The 16269-nt window shown below is 49.2% G+C and overlaps 1 protein-coding gene across 5 annotated transcripts in view; it reads left to right on the top strand.

The window, feature by feature from the left end:
* Nucleotides 1-16269, top strand: part of PHKA2 (phosphorylase kinase regulatory subunit alpha 2) — a 79909-nt gene that overhangs the window by 34905 nt on the left and 28735 nt on the right. For all 5 annotated transcript variants that reach the window (XM_032330141.1, XM_032330142.1, XM_032330140.1 and 2 more), the window contains 8 exons: nt 981-1079; nt 3061-3207; nt 4727-4780; nt 5382-5504; nt 8724-8819; nt 10696-10803; nt 12579-12657; nt 16007-16141. In XM_032330141.1, the coding sequence (XP_032186032.1) occupies nt 981-1079; nt 3061-3207; nt 4727-4780; nt 5382-5504; nt 8724-8819; nt 10696-10803; nt 12579-12657; nt 16007-16141 (841 nt within the window). The remainder of the gene's footprint in view (nt 1-980; nt 1080-3060; nt 3208-4726; nt 4781-5381; nt 5505-8723; nt 8820-10695; nt 10804-12578; nt 12658-16006; nt 16142-16269) is intronic.

Genomic DNA, 16269 nt, shown 5'->3' with positions numbered 1-16269 from the left:
GACTGAGATTATAGGTAAAGAGTGTAGGTTTCCTACTCTGAAATGTGCGTGAGCCAGAAATGAAGCGCCCTCCTTCCTTATTATCCATCATTATCACTCACAGGTCTAAGGTCTTGCTGTGGTCTGAGCACCTGGGTGTGTGATGTCCACTCTTCTTTTCTGGGTCATAAAGAAGGCTGAAGAATATGACTGCTTTGTAGGGCAAGGCTTACAAGTTCCCAAAAGTCTGTGGGGGTCAGGTCAGGCAAGTAACATAAACAAGTGAAGCTAGCCAAATAGAAAAATATTGAAGGGTACTGGGGACCCTGGGAACTTTCTTTAAAGGTATTCCAATTCAAAATCAATTTTAAAAATTTCTTTAGGCCAAACAGAGCACAGCTGTGGGCCAGAGTCCGTCCCCAGCCACCAATTTTCATCTCTTGTCCTAGATACTTCACATGCTTCCCTTCCTGCCTCCCACTCAAGACTGAAGCCTCAGAATAAAGACTCCAGAGCCAGAATTTTCAGAGCAACAGGAAATATGTTCTGTGAAGGCCAGCTGAGAGAAAACATACTTAATACTAAAAGAATTGACCTTTAAGTGGCAGGCATGCTAAACATTAGAATTAACACAAATAGGTGAATGAAAGAAAAGCTGTCCATGAATTTAGTGCCCTCCCCCTACAACCCTGCCAATGTTATGAACTTATTAATATTTTATGTTTTGGTCGAATACTGATTTCATTTGGGGAAATGTTTGTCTTTCTTGTTTGTCTCTTTCTTGTTTCTGCAAAGAGCAGCAATGTGTAGGAAAGGCCTGATTCCACTGAAAATAAGGGTAGAACATGTCTATAGGACACTTTAGCTGAATTTTAAAGATGTGTGTTTCTTCACCTTTGGGAAAACATGTATGCTAGATTGCTTAGTGGCAAAGAAGGAGCACTGGATACGGAAGTGTTTGTTTACTAGAAAGAAAAAGTGATTCATTCCTGTGCTTGTAGGCAGCTCTTGAGGCAATTGATGAACTGGACCTTTTTGGAGCCCACGGAGGACGCAAGTCCGTCATCCACGTCCTGCCTGATGACGTCGAACACTGCCAGGTAACAGCTCCAGCCTCTCACGGTCTGGACGGGAGGGAAGGACGCTGACAGAGCAGAAGACCTGGGCTCCGTCACATCCTTATCTATCTATCTATCTTCCTTCCTTTCTTTTTTTTTAGATTTATTTTTAAGTAATCTCTACCCCCAACATGGGGCTTGAACTCATGACTCTGAGATCAAGAGTTGTGTGCTCCACCAACCACCCCATACTCCTCACCTTTTTTGCTTGGTGGCACTTGGCTTCTCTGAGCTCTAGTCCCCTCATCCATAAAATGGGCCTACTGGCACCTTCCCCTCCTGTCCCACAGGGCAGTTATAAGGATCAGAGTAAATCAGCTTAGCTCGTCAGAGCACTCTGTAAGCTGAGAAGTACTACGTCAACCTGAGACACAATGACGGCGAGGTATATCTATGACGTCAACCATCACAGCAACCTTGTTTGGCTAGAGACAAAATCTGGTCTGCTTTTTGAGCATCTAGGTGGTTTTCTCTCAAGTTTCTTTCATGATGCCACCAAATCGAAGGACCAGCAAGCAGTAGTTCACTTGGGGAGTGGTGGAGAGGGGCGGAAAGCATAGTGGAGGAGAGCTGAGACGGAAGAAATGGCAAACTAGTGGACCCTGCCTGGAAAAAAGGGCAGAGGAAGCAGGGACTTGTTGCCGGTTAGGGGACTCCATCAGGCGGACAGTAGGTCCCCTGTTGCCGGTCAGTCAGCAAACTCTTACTTACCGAGGGCCCATTGTGTGCCACAGCCTGTGCTGGCGTTGCGGGGGTGAGAGCCGTGCGGACTTGTTAGCAGAGAGCTTCTAGGGGGAGTGCGAGTTTCCAGGCAGAGAGCCTAAGGGACTGCAGCTAAAGAACTGGGTTTGGGGGTCAGTTCACTTGAGAAAATGAAGCTTTATTCTGAAGCTGAAGCGTTCCCCATCTTTACCCCCTTTTCAGCTCACTCCGTTTTCCTGCATTAAGTTGTCCTTAATGGGAAATCTGCTGTTTTTTCCGGCATAGTTTAATAGAGTTGAGCTGATGTGCCCCTTAATAATGCGTGGTCCCTGGTGGAAGCTGTGTGAGCTCTGTAGCCAGCAGAGCCTGGCTTAGAATCCTTGTTCTGTCACATGAGTCTCTGTGTCTGCATCTCAGCCCTCGTGTGTGAACTGAACATAGTGTCCAAATTCCTTCTTTATAAAATGGAAAAAAATATTTTTTTAACATGACCAGATGGGGTTTATTCTAGGAATGCAAAATTGGTTTAACATCTAAAAATCAATTAATGTAGTATTCCACGTTTATATGAGATGTAATACGCTTACATTTGCAGGGCTCTAGCCCCGTGTCTGTAACGCTAGATCCCAATGTCCGCTGCCTTCCCTTCCTACACTTACCGCTCGCCTTCCTTTAGTTTACAGTGCCTGATCCAACCACCTTATAATTGAGGCTATAGCATAGTGCCACTAAGTAACCCGAGTTCTAGGACTACAGTAATTCTGTTATCTACCATTTTGCCCGAGGGTTCGTGTGGTCTCTTGGTGTTGACCCCTTCACATGGGTTCTGGATCACCCAGGCATGTTCCACAGAAGTCAGACATTTCTCCGTGCTAACCCTCTGGATATATGTGTGTGCTCCTCTGTCTTCACAGCCAGGACACCCTGGCCTGCTGACGGAGTAGTCCGTAATTCTTCCCCTGCATGTCTGAAAGACAGCAAAGTCAACAAAAGGCCCCCAAGGGAGGGAGACCAGCAGTTCTCAGCATGGGGTCCAGGCAGCACTGTGCCCTCCCTGACCCTGTCCTCTCCCATAAGGAACAGGAATCATTGGCTGGGCAGGTGAGGTCCCCCAGCAGGGGTTGTCCTGGTAGGAAAAAGCTCTACTGAAAATCAGCAGACTCATTCAAATGTTCCTTGGGGCTAAGGTCATGGTCTCTAGATACTGTATGCAACGGTTCATGCTTCCCAGATTCAAGCCACCTCTTTGTTTCTCGTTCAGTCTATTCTGTTCTCCATGCTGCCAAGAGCATCAACATCTAAGGAGATTGATGCTGGACTTCTTTCCATTATCTCTTTCCCGGCCTTTGCAGTGGAAGACATGAACCTCGTGAATGTGACCAAAAATGAAATTATTTCCAAGCTCCAGGTAAGCATCACTCATGCTGGCGCCCTTCTGCTCTGTGTTACGTGCCCCTTTCGTGATGACATGGAGCAGCTCACCCTGGTCTTGGTTCTCCATGAGGTCAGTGGCTTGGTTTGTCTAAGTGGACTCGGAGTGTGGGATCCAAAGCCAAGTGTATGGGGGAGAAACAGTCTCAGAGTGATCCAGTGCCCTAGTTCTTTTCCCGACAACAGAGCTTAAACTCAGGCTGGCGCCTTTGAACTCCAGTTCGTACCCTTTCTGTGCTTCTGAAGCAGAGCTTCTTAACCCTTTAGAGATCATAGACCTCTTTGAGAATCTCTTGAAAGCTAGAAGATCTCTGCCAGAAAAAAACACACACGTCCCAGTATCCTCCAAGTTTATACACAATGTCTGGGGACTTGGGGATCCCAAAGGTCAATTGAGCTTATGAAAATCCCTGCTCTGAGGTGAAATGCAGGAACTATGACAATATACCAAACTGATAATTTTATTAAATAGCCAAGGCAACTGAACTTCTCAGTAAAATGATCAAGATATAAGTTTTCTTTAAAAAAAAAAAAAAAAAAAGAATGAAAGAAAGAAAAGTAAGTTTCTTGAGCCAAAATCTTCATTTTGATGATCCTACTTATATTCCGTAAAAAATGCTTTTAGCCCTTGGATACAGAGGGATTGAAGGGTCTCCAGTCACATCCCCAAAGAAGCTGTCTCACACTTCAGTGGAGAAAAAGGAAGCTCGTTTAGCTTGTCGCAGTAGGCAGGGAGTCCGTGCAGGGAATGAAGTGTTTAAAGGGGAGCAGGTTCTTGGCTGGGCTTCCCCAGGACTCCGAGAACTCTCTGGGGCTAGCCGCTGGGTGTGTCTGGCCTCTGCAGCCTGTGCTAAAGGAGCTCCCAGGCACTTAAGAAACTGGGGAAAGGATGCCCGACGCTGCGTGCCAGGGACTAGGGAAGCAGACGGAGAGCTCTGTGCCACTGTCCCTCTTTCTCAACACCCAGGGAAACCAGCAACGAGAGCCCTAGGCCGGAGGAAGCCCCACTCACCCCATCCCACCCCTGCCCTGCCTCCACCTCGCTGCCCTACTTCTTTGCATCTAGAGCCTACTTGTGAGGAGTCTGGAATGTCCTTTTGGCTTTCCAGTCTTTCAGGTAGAAGCAGTCCAATTCAAGTATCTGTCTTGGTGGGTTCTGGGAGCAGTGAGGGTCCCTCTGTATCGTTACGTGATACAGCCAATCAGAATGAAGGGCTGGTCGCTCTGGGAACTCTCAGCGATTACTGTCCCGGCCCTGATACTCTCACCGGAAGTTTCGGCGTTCCCTTCTCGACCCTGATCAACCCTGAATTTACTTGGTTTATTACTTAAAAATAACCTTTTGTATTGATAACAAAGAGTACTTGGTACATGTTTCGTGACTAAAAGATTCATGGGAATGGGGGTGAATGGCTGACACGAACCAACATAAAAAGACAAAGACAAAGAAATTGTTCTCTTTCCTCAAATGCACTTTTTTTTCTTTATCTTCCTAGGGGCGTTATGGATGCTGTCGCTTCCTTCGAGATGGTTATAAAACCCCAAGAGAGGTTGTATTTAAATATTGTTTCTTATGATTCCTTAACTGCTTCATATTTAAATCACCACTGTGGTGTTCTCCCTCTCTTGATTATAAAATTACATGTTAGAATATTGGACGGGGAAATCTTAATTTTGGAGACAGCAAGGCTGGAGTTAGGCGGTAAAATAATATCATCAGGAGGACAGCAAGCTGGTGGTTTAAAACCAGCCTGTAGACAAGGACAAACAGTTCTGTGGCTCACGATGTGTTCAAGAGCAACTGTGGCCTCCTTCTCGAATTTCTTTGCCACAGTGACTGATAGAGTGATTTCCTCAAAGCAGATGGTCTGCTGAGCACTGCGATAGGCAAATTGCTATTTATTTGTTAGCAATCTAGGAAGCTTAATATAATAAACCACCAAGGAGTCTTGTGTACATTTCCGATAGACTTTTTGGAAATTTTACCGTGGAAAGCTGCCAGTCATAACATCTCTCCATTAGAGCGAACTCCTAATCCTAGCCGCCGCAGAGCTGTAGTGATTCAGAAAGTGAGGGGAACCCAGTGGGGTTCATTGGTGTTATATATGTAATCTGACAGCACCTTTCAGAAGGTTTCCTGTGTGGTTCCAGGACCCAAACCGATTGCATTATGACCCTGCGGAACTCAAGCTCTTTGAAAACATTGAATGTGAGTGGCCCGTGTTCTGGACATATTTCATAATAGACGGGGTCTTCACCGGTGACGCCGTTCAGGTGAGAACTTGCTGGATGTGGTGTTCATAATCAGCATTTTCATTCCCTCAGTGTCCTGAGTGTTATTAGAGCGTAAGCTTACACAAGACTTTAGGACCCCGTTTCAGTTTTCTGTTGTCGCTCCACAAGTTTTCCCAAAATGTAGTGAATTAAAGTAATGTCTGTTTTGTTTATTTGCTCATGATTCTATAGTTTGGGCGGGACTCAGCAGGGACAGTTTGTCTCTGCTTCACTTGGAGTCAGCGGGTTCACTGGGGCTTGGAGGAGCGGCTTGCGACATGGTGTCACTCGCGGCCAGCCCGGCATGCTCGCTCTCTGCTGGGAGCTTGCCTGGGCTCTTGGCTCTTGGCCCAGGCCTTGCTTCACCTCCATGTGGCTAGCTTGGGCTCACACAGAACTGTGGTGTCTGATCAGTTAGGTCTTCTCCAGGATGGTCGTCGTGGCCCGGAATGCAACAGCAAGAGCTGCCGAACATTCTTAAGCTATAGGCCCTGAGCTGGCAGTGTCCCTTCTGTTGCATTCTATTGCTTAAAGGGTCATGCCACGTTCAAGGGGAGGGGACTGCACAGAGGCCTGAGGACTAAGAGGTGGGGTTCATGGGGGACCACAGTGGAGCACAGACAGGTTTAGTCATTCTGGGTTTTTTTGTTTTTGTTTTTGTTTTTCCAGAACAGCCTCGGCTTTTGCTGTCTTGAGTTCTGGTAGAAGGGTACGCTCAGCTAACATCTTATTTAATGTAACAGCATTCTAGTGGCTTCCTAGCCTCCAGCCTCAATCCCTGCTATTTCTCTATACAGGTCGCTAGGGGCATTTTATTAAAAGGCAAATTAGATTATGCTACTGTCTTACTTAAAAGCTTTGAAAGGCTCCTGCTTGCCTTGGGACGAAGTACGAGCTCTTCTCCTGTTTTGTAGGACCTCATAAAATCTGGCCCAGTTTCTTTCTGTTCACTTACTTCCTTGAGTTCTGTGCTGCGAACGCCCTGAAACCCTCTCAGCCCTCTGGATAGGCCACGCTGTCTCTCCTCTTCTCAAGTGCCCAGGCCCTGCTTTTCTCCCTCAGCTGTCTCTGTCTCCTTCACTTACTCACTGGTAATGTCTCTTCTTTCAGAAAGTCTTCTCGGACTCCACACGCTGGATCGATGCCCCTTTTATATGTCCCACGGCACTTAGCACAGTATGGCCCCCGTGGCTGTATTTAGTCTCCCACCTCCCTGCCAGAGCACCCTGCTAGACGCGGTCTCTGTCCAATTCACTAATACATTCCCTGTCCCTAGTGCATAGTAAGTGCCGAGTAAAGATGTGTTCCTGCAACATTCATTTGTTCAAAACAGATTTCTTTAGCCTTTGCTGCTGTGCATACGTTCTTTGGTAAGTAGAACAGACCCGTCCTCGGGAAGCTTATGTGTTTTCTTAACCTCTTCAGGCCACATGTACTGGGGTGGGATGAGCAATCCAAGGTTTATTTTGGTTTTGAAAACTGCCTCTGCTCAGAAATTCTGAGAATGGTTTCAAAAGTGGCTATAGGGGTCAAGGGCAAGCCGCCCCAAGATGGGCCACTTTGGCATGAACACGGTTTTGAGTTAAAAGTAATCAAAACCGTGTTCATGCCAAAGTGGCCCATCTTGGAAAACCGGGGGCACCTGGGTGGCTCAGTGGGTAAAGCCGCTGCCTTCTGCTCAGGTCATGATCCCAGGGTCTTGGGATAGAGCCCCGCATCGGGCTCTCTGCTCAGCAGGGAGCCTGCTTCCTCCTCTCTCTGCCTGCCTCTCTGTCTACTTGTGATCTCTGTCTGTCAAATAAACAAATAAAATCTTAAAAAAAAAAAAGTAATCAAAACCCAGTACATTTGGGGAACGCCCTTTCCCTCCCCATTCAGCTGCTTGCCTAGACCAGTAAGAGAGTTACCAACACCAGACACTGATTCCTCTTAAGAAACGATGTGCACGGCGGGGACACCTTTATTTTCCAAACAGCTCCTCTCACCTTCCTGCAAATGCTCTTCCTTCTCTTTGTGTCCTGGGCCCCCACCCTGCTCCTGAGCTCAGGTCCACCTCATGGTGCCTCATTGTCTTTGGAGTAGCCCATCTGTGGACTCCCTGTACATACGCAACTAAGTTCCATTTTCTCCTGTTCATCTGTCGCATATCAATTTGATTCTTAGTCTAGCTAGAAGGACCTTGAGGGGCAGAGAAAATTCTTCCTCCCCAACATGGTAGTAAGCTTGAAATGTTGATGTTCCCCCATTGTTGATTCTTACTCTTATGCTTTAGCAATTATCTTGGGTCTTAGGTTTTCTGTCTCTTTATCAAATCTCAAAAGGATTGAGATAGAATTTCAGTTGTGAGGGAATTGACAGTTATTAGAAACAAAAAAGCTGAGAAGACAAAAAAGAATGTGCTTAGGTCCTTATTTTGTAGGTCTCACAGAATTTACTGCTGTCAGGCCTATTCTGTCTTTTCGACTTACTGCCCAATGACCTTTAAAAAATGACGCACCCCTGGTGTAATTTTGCTGTCCACAAATTTCAAAAGAAAAGGAAATGAGATCTAGAAGGTGTTTGACTAGGCTCTCCAAGATGAAATGTATTAAACAGCTGGGGGGCAGGTTAAGGGTTTTCCCTCTTTGGTCTGTTTCCTTTTCATACTTAGGGGTTTTCTGTTTTGTTTTGTTTTTTAATCACTGCCTTTTTAATTGAATGGAAATGTTTACATCAGCAGCTTTTATTATATGGAGTGGTGTGTCCTAAGAGTTGGGGTACAGGGATCATAGTACAAACACTTCCTTTTCCTCACATCAGGTGCATTTTGCAAACATTTCCTGAGCAATAGGTACTCGAATGAGGGCCTTTTAGGTGGAAAACTCATGACGGGTAGAAACGCAATGCTCCGCTTAAGGTCTAGCCTCCACTGCAAGAAGCTTATATCGTCTAGCTAGGGAGACAACATTTACGGATGTGAGAAGTTAAGGTGAAAGACTGATGTTGTGAGTTAAAGACAACACAGAAAATTCCAGTGCCTCTAGCGCCTTCAAACCTTCGCTGTCAGCGGGGGCCCTAGTTCCTCCTGCACTCCTTAAGTGGAAGGTGTTCATGCATTTCTCGACCCCGTGGCCTACTAATAATCCGTTGGTTGCCCAGAGAGGTGTTTTTCTATGATGCACTCCCGTGGCGGTATTGACGGCGCCTCTCTCCCGCTGTGGGGGTGGGGCTGTTTTCCAGGTGCAGGAGTACCGGGAGGCCCTGGAGGGAATATTAATCAGAGGCAAGAACGGGATCCACCTGGTGCCAGAACTGTACGCCATCCCGCCTAACAAGGTAACCACGCGCTGCGTATCTAGACCAAAGTGGGTTCACACTTGGCCTTTGGGGATTTTTTTAATCCCTCTTTCAGAGCTAACACTTTTTGTTCAGAAGTAGTTTCCAAAGCAGCAAGCTGGGTACGGGGCACCAAGGGGTTGTGGTAGTGCCAGCTGTGCCTCTGTGAGGTTGCAGGCTTGGGGGGGCGGGGGGAGGAGTGGGTCTGGGGCGTGGAGGGCAGGCACGGGAGTGCTGCTGCCAAGGCCTAGTGTGTCAGGGGACCTGCCAGGGCATAAGGAGTATGGGGCGGGGGTGGGCGAGACCCCAGCACCTCCACAGGGAGGCAGGAGCTGGCCCATGGGTCAGGGGAAGCCAGAGTCAAGCTATCTTTTTTTTTTTTTTTTTTTTTTAAAGATTTTATTTATTTACTTGACAGAGATCACAAGTAGGCAGAGCGGCAGGCGGGTGGTGGTGGGGGAGGAAGCAGGCCCCCTGCTGAGCAGAGAGCCCGATGCGGGGCTCGATGCGGGGCTCGATGCGGGGCTCGATCCCAGGACCCTGGGATCATGACCTGAGCTGAAGGCAGAGGATTAACCCACTGAGCCACCCAGGCGCCCCAAGCTGTCTTTCAATCCAGACACTTTGCCTTCTGTGCTTGGCATCAACTATTTCTCATTCGAGGTTTTTAATCTTTCTTAACACTACTTACCTTTCACCTAGCCTTAACTTGCTGTTAGACTGTGAAAGCAGTCCTGTGCACTGCAAAACATCCAGGATTCTGTGGAAGAACCTATTTCTCTCTACTCTTACTACCCAAAGATAGCCAAACTTATGCCCCAAGATAACTCTAACATTTTAGAGACCCTCCTGCCACACTGTTGTCCTGTTGGATTGTTTGATTACTGACATGTTTTAATTATGTTCAGTTTATGAGTTTAAGTTCTTCTTGACGTTTAACCACTGAAGCAAATTTCAACAATCTGTTATTAACATCGCTGGTTAATCCACAAGCAGAGTACAACTCCCCTCGTGTTGTGATTTTTCCCTCTTGGAGAAGGATTTCTTCAGTTGCTTTGTTTTTCAAAGGGAAAAAGTAGTCACTAACGTTACCCCCAACCAACATTGTAATAATGGCAAAAACCCAAAGGTCAGGGCCGCCTGGCTGACTCAGTAGAGCAAGTGACTCTTGACTCGGGCTTGTGAGTTTGAGCCCCACAATGGGGGTAGGGTTTGTTTTAAATAAATAAATAAATAAATAAATAAATACAAAGGTCAGCATGGAGTTTGCAACAGAGAAAGTTGCAGGCTAACTTTTACAATGTGTAGCCAGCAACGTCTATCCAAAAAACAATTGTAGCTTATCTTGATGAGTCAGAAGCCCCCGATGGATCCTGCTTATTGAGTCCCTGATGGAAAATTAGGGATCTGAGCATACAGTAGTGTTTTCCTCAATAAATAGTGCCACCTTCTGGTAATTTTCAGAGTTTATGAGCCCCTGCAGACGGGACGGGAGAGGCTGCTTCCAGCGATGCCCTGCCGTGGCTGTAGGGTGTTGTTTTAGATCACTGTACCCATAATACAGACAAGTGTAAGCGTGAGCTGTGAAACTTCTTGTTGCCCAGAGCTATGCTCAAAGGAGGCAGGCTTCACGTGCCTGCCTCTGCCTTCTGCCGTCTGTGTGCTTGTGGGCAGGGCGCTGGCCTGGAGTCAGGCCTGGATTTGAGTTCCTCTTCTGCTGTGTTGAGCCATGTGGCCTCTCTGTCACAGCTCTTGCACAGAACAGGCCTGGAGGCTCGGGTGGGCGGCCTTTTGTAAATCCTCAGCACGCTCCCCAATAGACAGTGACATTTTTATTCTCTGACATCCTGACTTTGGGTTTCTCTCTCTTTGCCAGGTTGATGAAGAGTATAAGAATCCCCACACAGTGGACAGAGTCCCTCTGGGGAAGCTGCCCCATCTGTGGGGTCAGTCCCTATACATCCTCAGCTCGCTGTTGGCAGAGGTAAGGGACTTGGGGACTTCACAGACTGGAAACTATCTGCTATGAGGTAGAGCGGACCCCGGAAGAGCACAGGGGCTCTCTGCCCCCGGTGGCTGTGAATGTCGTTGGCATCTCATAGCTTTACGGTCAGCTAGAGTGGGTCGGCTCTGAGGCCTGCCGCCCGGGCTTGTGTGTCCATGTTTACACTAAACTACTTCAGAGTCAGCTGTGTGCCAAGCGCTCCCATCACCTCCCACCCCACCCCCGTATTCCTGGTCTGTGGCTGGAACCAGGTTGAGCTGATGGTCAGCAGGAGACTAGAACCTTCCCAGTCAGGCTCAGCACATGTGTGAAAGATCCAGGTTTTGGAAGCTGCTACGTCTGCTTCCGGCCACTGCTGGCACAGTCCTGGCCACGGGCAACCAAGTGACTCCATGGTGCTATCTCTGTGAAGGGGCAGCGGCTGGTTTGGCTGTGTTGAACTTTGGGTCAGATGTTCCCTTAGCCCACAACACCCTCACATGGAAGGTCTATGACCTCTGACTCATTTCTTCTTGTTGAACATGTTCTTGCCCCCTGTCTTAAGTTTTTAAAATGCAAATGGTTTTATGCCAACTGAAAATGAATCCACCTCCCCAGTGGGGACTGGGGAGGGTATGGGGGTGTGAGGATGTGTCAGTGATGTTATCAGATGGGTTCATCTGTCCTCAGAGGCTCTGCCCAGCTTACTCCTCTGGGCCCCTGGGGAGAGGTATGGATGAAAGAGTCCAGGAGAATTGCTGGGAGCTCCAGCCTATGAGGCTGGTCCAGTCCTGTGTGTTCTGCCAGACTCTAGAAGTGGGGAGGGTGGGGGAGGGTGAGTTGTGAGTCCCATACCATTGGGGTTCCCAATGTAAAGTAAAGTAAAGCTGTCACAGTGGAAGTGGCCCTCAGGAGCTGTGGGTGCGGAGGTGGGCCACTTGTTTCATGGCTGTGATTGCCATGGGGGTAGGGACTGTCTTCTACTTCTATCTTTATTAGTAGGGAAAACCACGTCTATCTCTTGGAAAGCCAGCTCTGCCTCTGACTAGCTCCCTGACCTCGGGAGCCTCAGTTTCCACATCTGTAAAGAGGCTGGGCTTAGTCATTTCTGCTGTTCTTTCCAGTTCTGATTTCTGGGTCAGTGAGATGAGGAACAAACAACTCTACTCCTGTTGCCTCCTCTTCATTGGAAAGACCTTCCTACACTCCCAGCATTAGGTCCCAGTCCTCCTCAGAACTCCCAGAGCACCTTGATGGCACTTGCTGAAGACTCCGGTCATTCGTAGAAGCCGTGAGGGGACCCATGTTCAAACAGCGCTCCGTGCAAGCAGGAAGGGGAGCTTTGTGTTTCGGGACAGTTAGCCCTTTCTGCCTCCTAGCTTAAGTGCATTACCTCAGTTTCCCCACCTGTAAAATGCTAATGGTAGTGCCTCCCTATCAGGAGGCCTGAATGTGACCTTGTACGTATAGGAGCTCAGCACAGGACCCTGCAGAGAGTAAGGGCTCAGGGGGTAGAAGTCACTGCTGTTCTTTTCAGTCACACGAGGTGGCGTGTGTGACTAGCCCTGGAGAGCTGGGCGCCAAAGGCACAATATGTTTATCAGTGGCTATCTAAATGGTGTACTGCGTTTTAGAGAAGATAAGCAACTGACCTGAAAAACATAAAGGAATAAAATACTGAATACTTTGAGCCCCCAAATGTTTCATTTTCCAAGTTGGGTTTAAGGTGAAATTTCATTAAGTGTTTTTCAGGGCTAATGCTCCTCTTTTCCTAGGGGTTCCTTGCCACTGGGGAAATTGATCCCTTAAACAGAAGATTTTCCACTTCCGTCAAACCTGATGTTGTAGTACAAGGTTTGTGAGCATGTTTCCTATTCATATTTAACTGTGTAAAGCCAATATTATTTTTTCTTTTAAGATTTTTGTTTATTTATTTGTCAGAGACTGTGAGAGAGGGAACACAAGCAGGGGTAGTGGGAGAGAGAGAAGCAGACACCCCTCTGAGCAAGGGAGCCCTATGCGGGGCTCGATCCCAGGACCCTGGGATCGTAACCTGAGCCGAAGGCAGACACTTAACAGCTGAGCCACCCAGGCACCCCACCAATGTTATTTTTAATGCGAAAGATTTCCTAGTTTCCTGTTCTGTTTAAGAAGCACAGATGTGTGCTTTAGCGTCTGTCGCTTCTGTGACATCCCTTCCATAACCCACTCGCTCCCAAAGGCAACAGTATTCGTCCCAACCACAATGTTACTTTCTACAAAGCATCTGCTTTCTCGAATCTAAATCTTGATGGCAATTGGGGCATCAGTGATTCACTGAGCACCATTTTTCGCTGCAGTTCTTTAAAAAGTACAACATGGGGGCCCCTGGGTGGCTCCGTGGGTTAAACCTCTGCCTTCGGCTCAGGTCATGATCTCACAGTCCTGAGATCCAGCCCCACATCAGGCTCTCTGCTCGGCAGGGAGCCTGCTTCCCCGTCTGCCTGCCTCTCTGCCTACTGTCTGTCCAATAAATAAATAAAATCTTTAAAAAAAAAAAAAGTACATGACCGTGGCCAAAACTCAAAACCCAAGTGGAGCTGCACTCATTCCTTCGACGTCTGACTTCTCTCCAGAGTGGCAGGCCCCTGTTTTCAGCTGTCTCCCCTCCTGTCCCGCCGGCAGCCCCTCCAGAGAGCGGGGAGGCCAGCCTGGACACTGCTGCAGAGCCAGCTCTGCCCAGCCTGGCTGTTTCACGTCTCTGTGCCTCAGGCTCTTCATCATCTGCCCCGCCCCCTCCACAGGGTGGCCTTGAGATGCACTGGGATGGGCCCAAGGAAAGCCCTCAGTGCAGGTCCTCGCTCACCCCTTCCCCTCTCCCTTCCCTCCTGGGGAGGACTCCTGAGGAGCTCACGTGCCTCATAGAGCAACTGAGGCACCAGAGCACATTGTGTATATACCTTTATTGCCTCTCAGTTACACCGTACATTTCTTTTTTAAAGGGGGGGAGGGGAGAGGCAGAGAGAGAGAATCCTAAGCAGGCTCCATGCCCAGCGCGGAGCCCGACATGGCGCTCGATCTCACTACCCCGAGATCATGACCTGAGCTGGATGCTTAAGCGACGGAGCCACCCAAGCGCCTCGACACCATACATTTAAGGACCAGGCCTGTAGCATTCTTCTAGCTGCTGTGTTGACACTCACCCACTCAGTAGGTTAATAACAATTATTGAAAAAATGCAAGGCAGTTCTCTGTGTGACTATGGACCCGTTCCCCGACACCTGCCTGGGATGTGGCCGGAGGCCGTGCGGGGATTATCCAGTCAGTACTGCGCTCCAGGCCCTCAGAGGCGCGCCCAGTGGGCGAAACAGCTTGACCAGATAGACAGTGTGACCATTAGGATGATCATCCCCATCTTACACATGAGGCTTCGAAGTCAGCTCATTCAGGGACCCCGAGCCAACAGCGGGAGGCGCACACTCCGTGCTGATGTCCGGGTGGGGTAACCCAGCCTGACTCCATCTGCATTGGGCGCTTACCCGCCACCCGCGCTGCACAGCGAGCCTGTAAATCCCAAGGCCGCTTTTCCAAGCGCCGGCTGGGCCCCGTTGGTGGGCCTCCGGCTGCAAGTGTCTTCTCAGCGTGATAGACTAGAACAGAAGCAGAAGAGGAAATATAAGAAGGTCTGGCCCGGGGGAAGGAGAAGTGCAGTTTCAGGAACTTGCCCACATACGGCTGTATCAGATCAGAGGCTCGCAGGTCTCGGGCAAACCACTTCTCTAGAAGAGTCACTTGTACAGAGAGTGACCACTAATCTCTACGTGGTGTTGGAAGCTTCAGAAGACACCGACGTGAAGGGAAGCCACCCACCCAGCCCCACGTGGCTGATGCTCCCATTTGCTGGGATGGGCTTCCCCACAGGGCCTTGTTGTGAAGCTCAGATGAGATCACAGCTGTGAAAATACTTTGAAAAAGTATCACGTGCTATGTAAATGAGGTGGCCTGCAGGTCTCCGTGGCATTTATGTGTATTGTACATTCAAGGTGCGATGGTGGGGCTCAGTGGGCCACTAATAGTAACCAAGCTGTCGTCTAGCCTGACCCCACCACACTTCCCTGTGGCTCTCCTGCAGCCGAACGCACCACCACCCGCTCTCTGTGGCCACAAGTCCCCTCCACCAGTCCCCTTCCCAGGACTTCTGCCCTTTGCCAGAGCACCGTTGTTCTCTTAAAAGCCACATTCAAGGGGCGCCTGGGTGGCTCAGTGGGTTAAAGCCTCTGCCTTCAGCTCAGGTCATGATCTCAGGGTCCTGGGATTGAGCCCCGCATCGGGCTCTCTGCTCAGCGGGGAGCCTGCTTCCCCACTCCCTCTGCCTGCCTCTCTGCCTACTTGTGATCTCTCTCTCTCTGTTGAACACATAAATAAAATCTTTGGGGGAAAAAAAAAAAAAAAAGCCACATTCAAGTGGAACTGGTACAGGAGGTACAGGGCTCGGAGTCCCCGCCCAGGCCCCCACATTCCAGGCATGTGAGTTCCCTGCCTGCTGGAGAGCCAGCTGGCCAGCCGCACTCACTGAAGATGGGGTCCACAGCAGCCCATTTGGGGTGTGGGGCCCGGCTCTCAGGCAGCTCTTACCCACCAGCAAGAGCCTGTGCTGGGCTTCGGGCCCTGGCCAGGCTGCACCAGCACCCTCTAGCAGCCCTGCTTTCCCTTCTCTCCAGAGGGAGTGACCTCCCCCACCCTTGGTCAGAGCACTCCCTGCGGCCCCACACCACAGTATTGCTCTTTTTGGTTCCTTGAGAGCAGGAGCTCCAGCTTCTCCTGACGTCTCCCCAGCCAGAGCTGTCTCTGCTTCTCATCCCAAGGGACAAGAACATAAGACAGTTTAGAATAAAGGCACACCTACGGGGAGGCAAGAGATCATGCGAGATGGGGTAATTTGGCTCAGGACCTGTCGAAGACCGTTTCCAGAAGTCTCTTATCAGACCGTCTGGTGCACTGAGGGCACTTAATAAAAACACATTTTGGGGGCTGGTGAGGTGTGGCAGAGAGAACCAGGAAGAGCAGCAGGACAATTGCTGTCATTTTCAAAGCCCCCCAGCGTGTGTGGAGAGCATCCTGATGTGTATGGCACAGGCCAGAGGAAAGCTCGGTCGGTCACATGTTCTCCATGTGAGGAGGCGAAGGCCACGGTCTAATGCACATGCTACGCTCTCGTTTGCAGTTACTGTTCTGGCCGAAAACAGCCACATTCAGGACTTGCTGAGGAAACACGGGGTAAACGTCCAGAGTATTGCTGACATTCATCCAATCCGGGTCCAGCCGGGCCGGATTCTTAGTCACATATATGCCAAGCTTGGTAGGTCTGGGGAGACAGTTGGGTGGTTTTGGCGAGGGGGGCATCTTGATTCTAGGTTTGGGGTCTGAGGGGGACCGAGAGGTATAAATTGTGAAGAACTGGGCGAGACACTAAAGCATGGGGTTCAG

The sequence above is a fragment of the Mustela erminea genome, chromosome X (genome assembly GCF_009829155.1).
Source record: "Mustela erminea isolate mMusErm1 chromosome X, mMusErm1.Pri, whole genome shotgun sequence".
NCBI lineage: Eukaryota > Metazoa > Chordata > Mammalia > Carnivora > Mustelidae > Mustela > Mustela erminea.
This window is presented reverse-complemented; position numbering and strand designations above follow the sequence as displayed.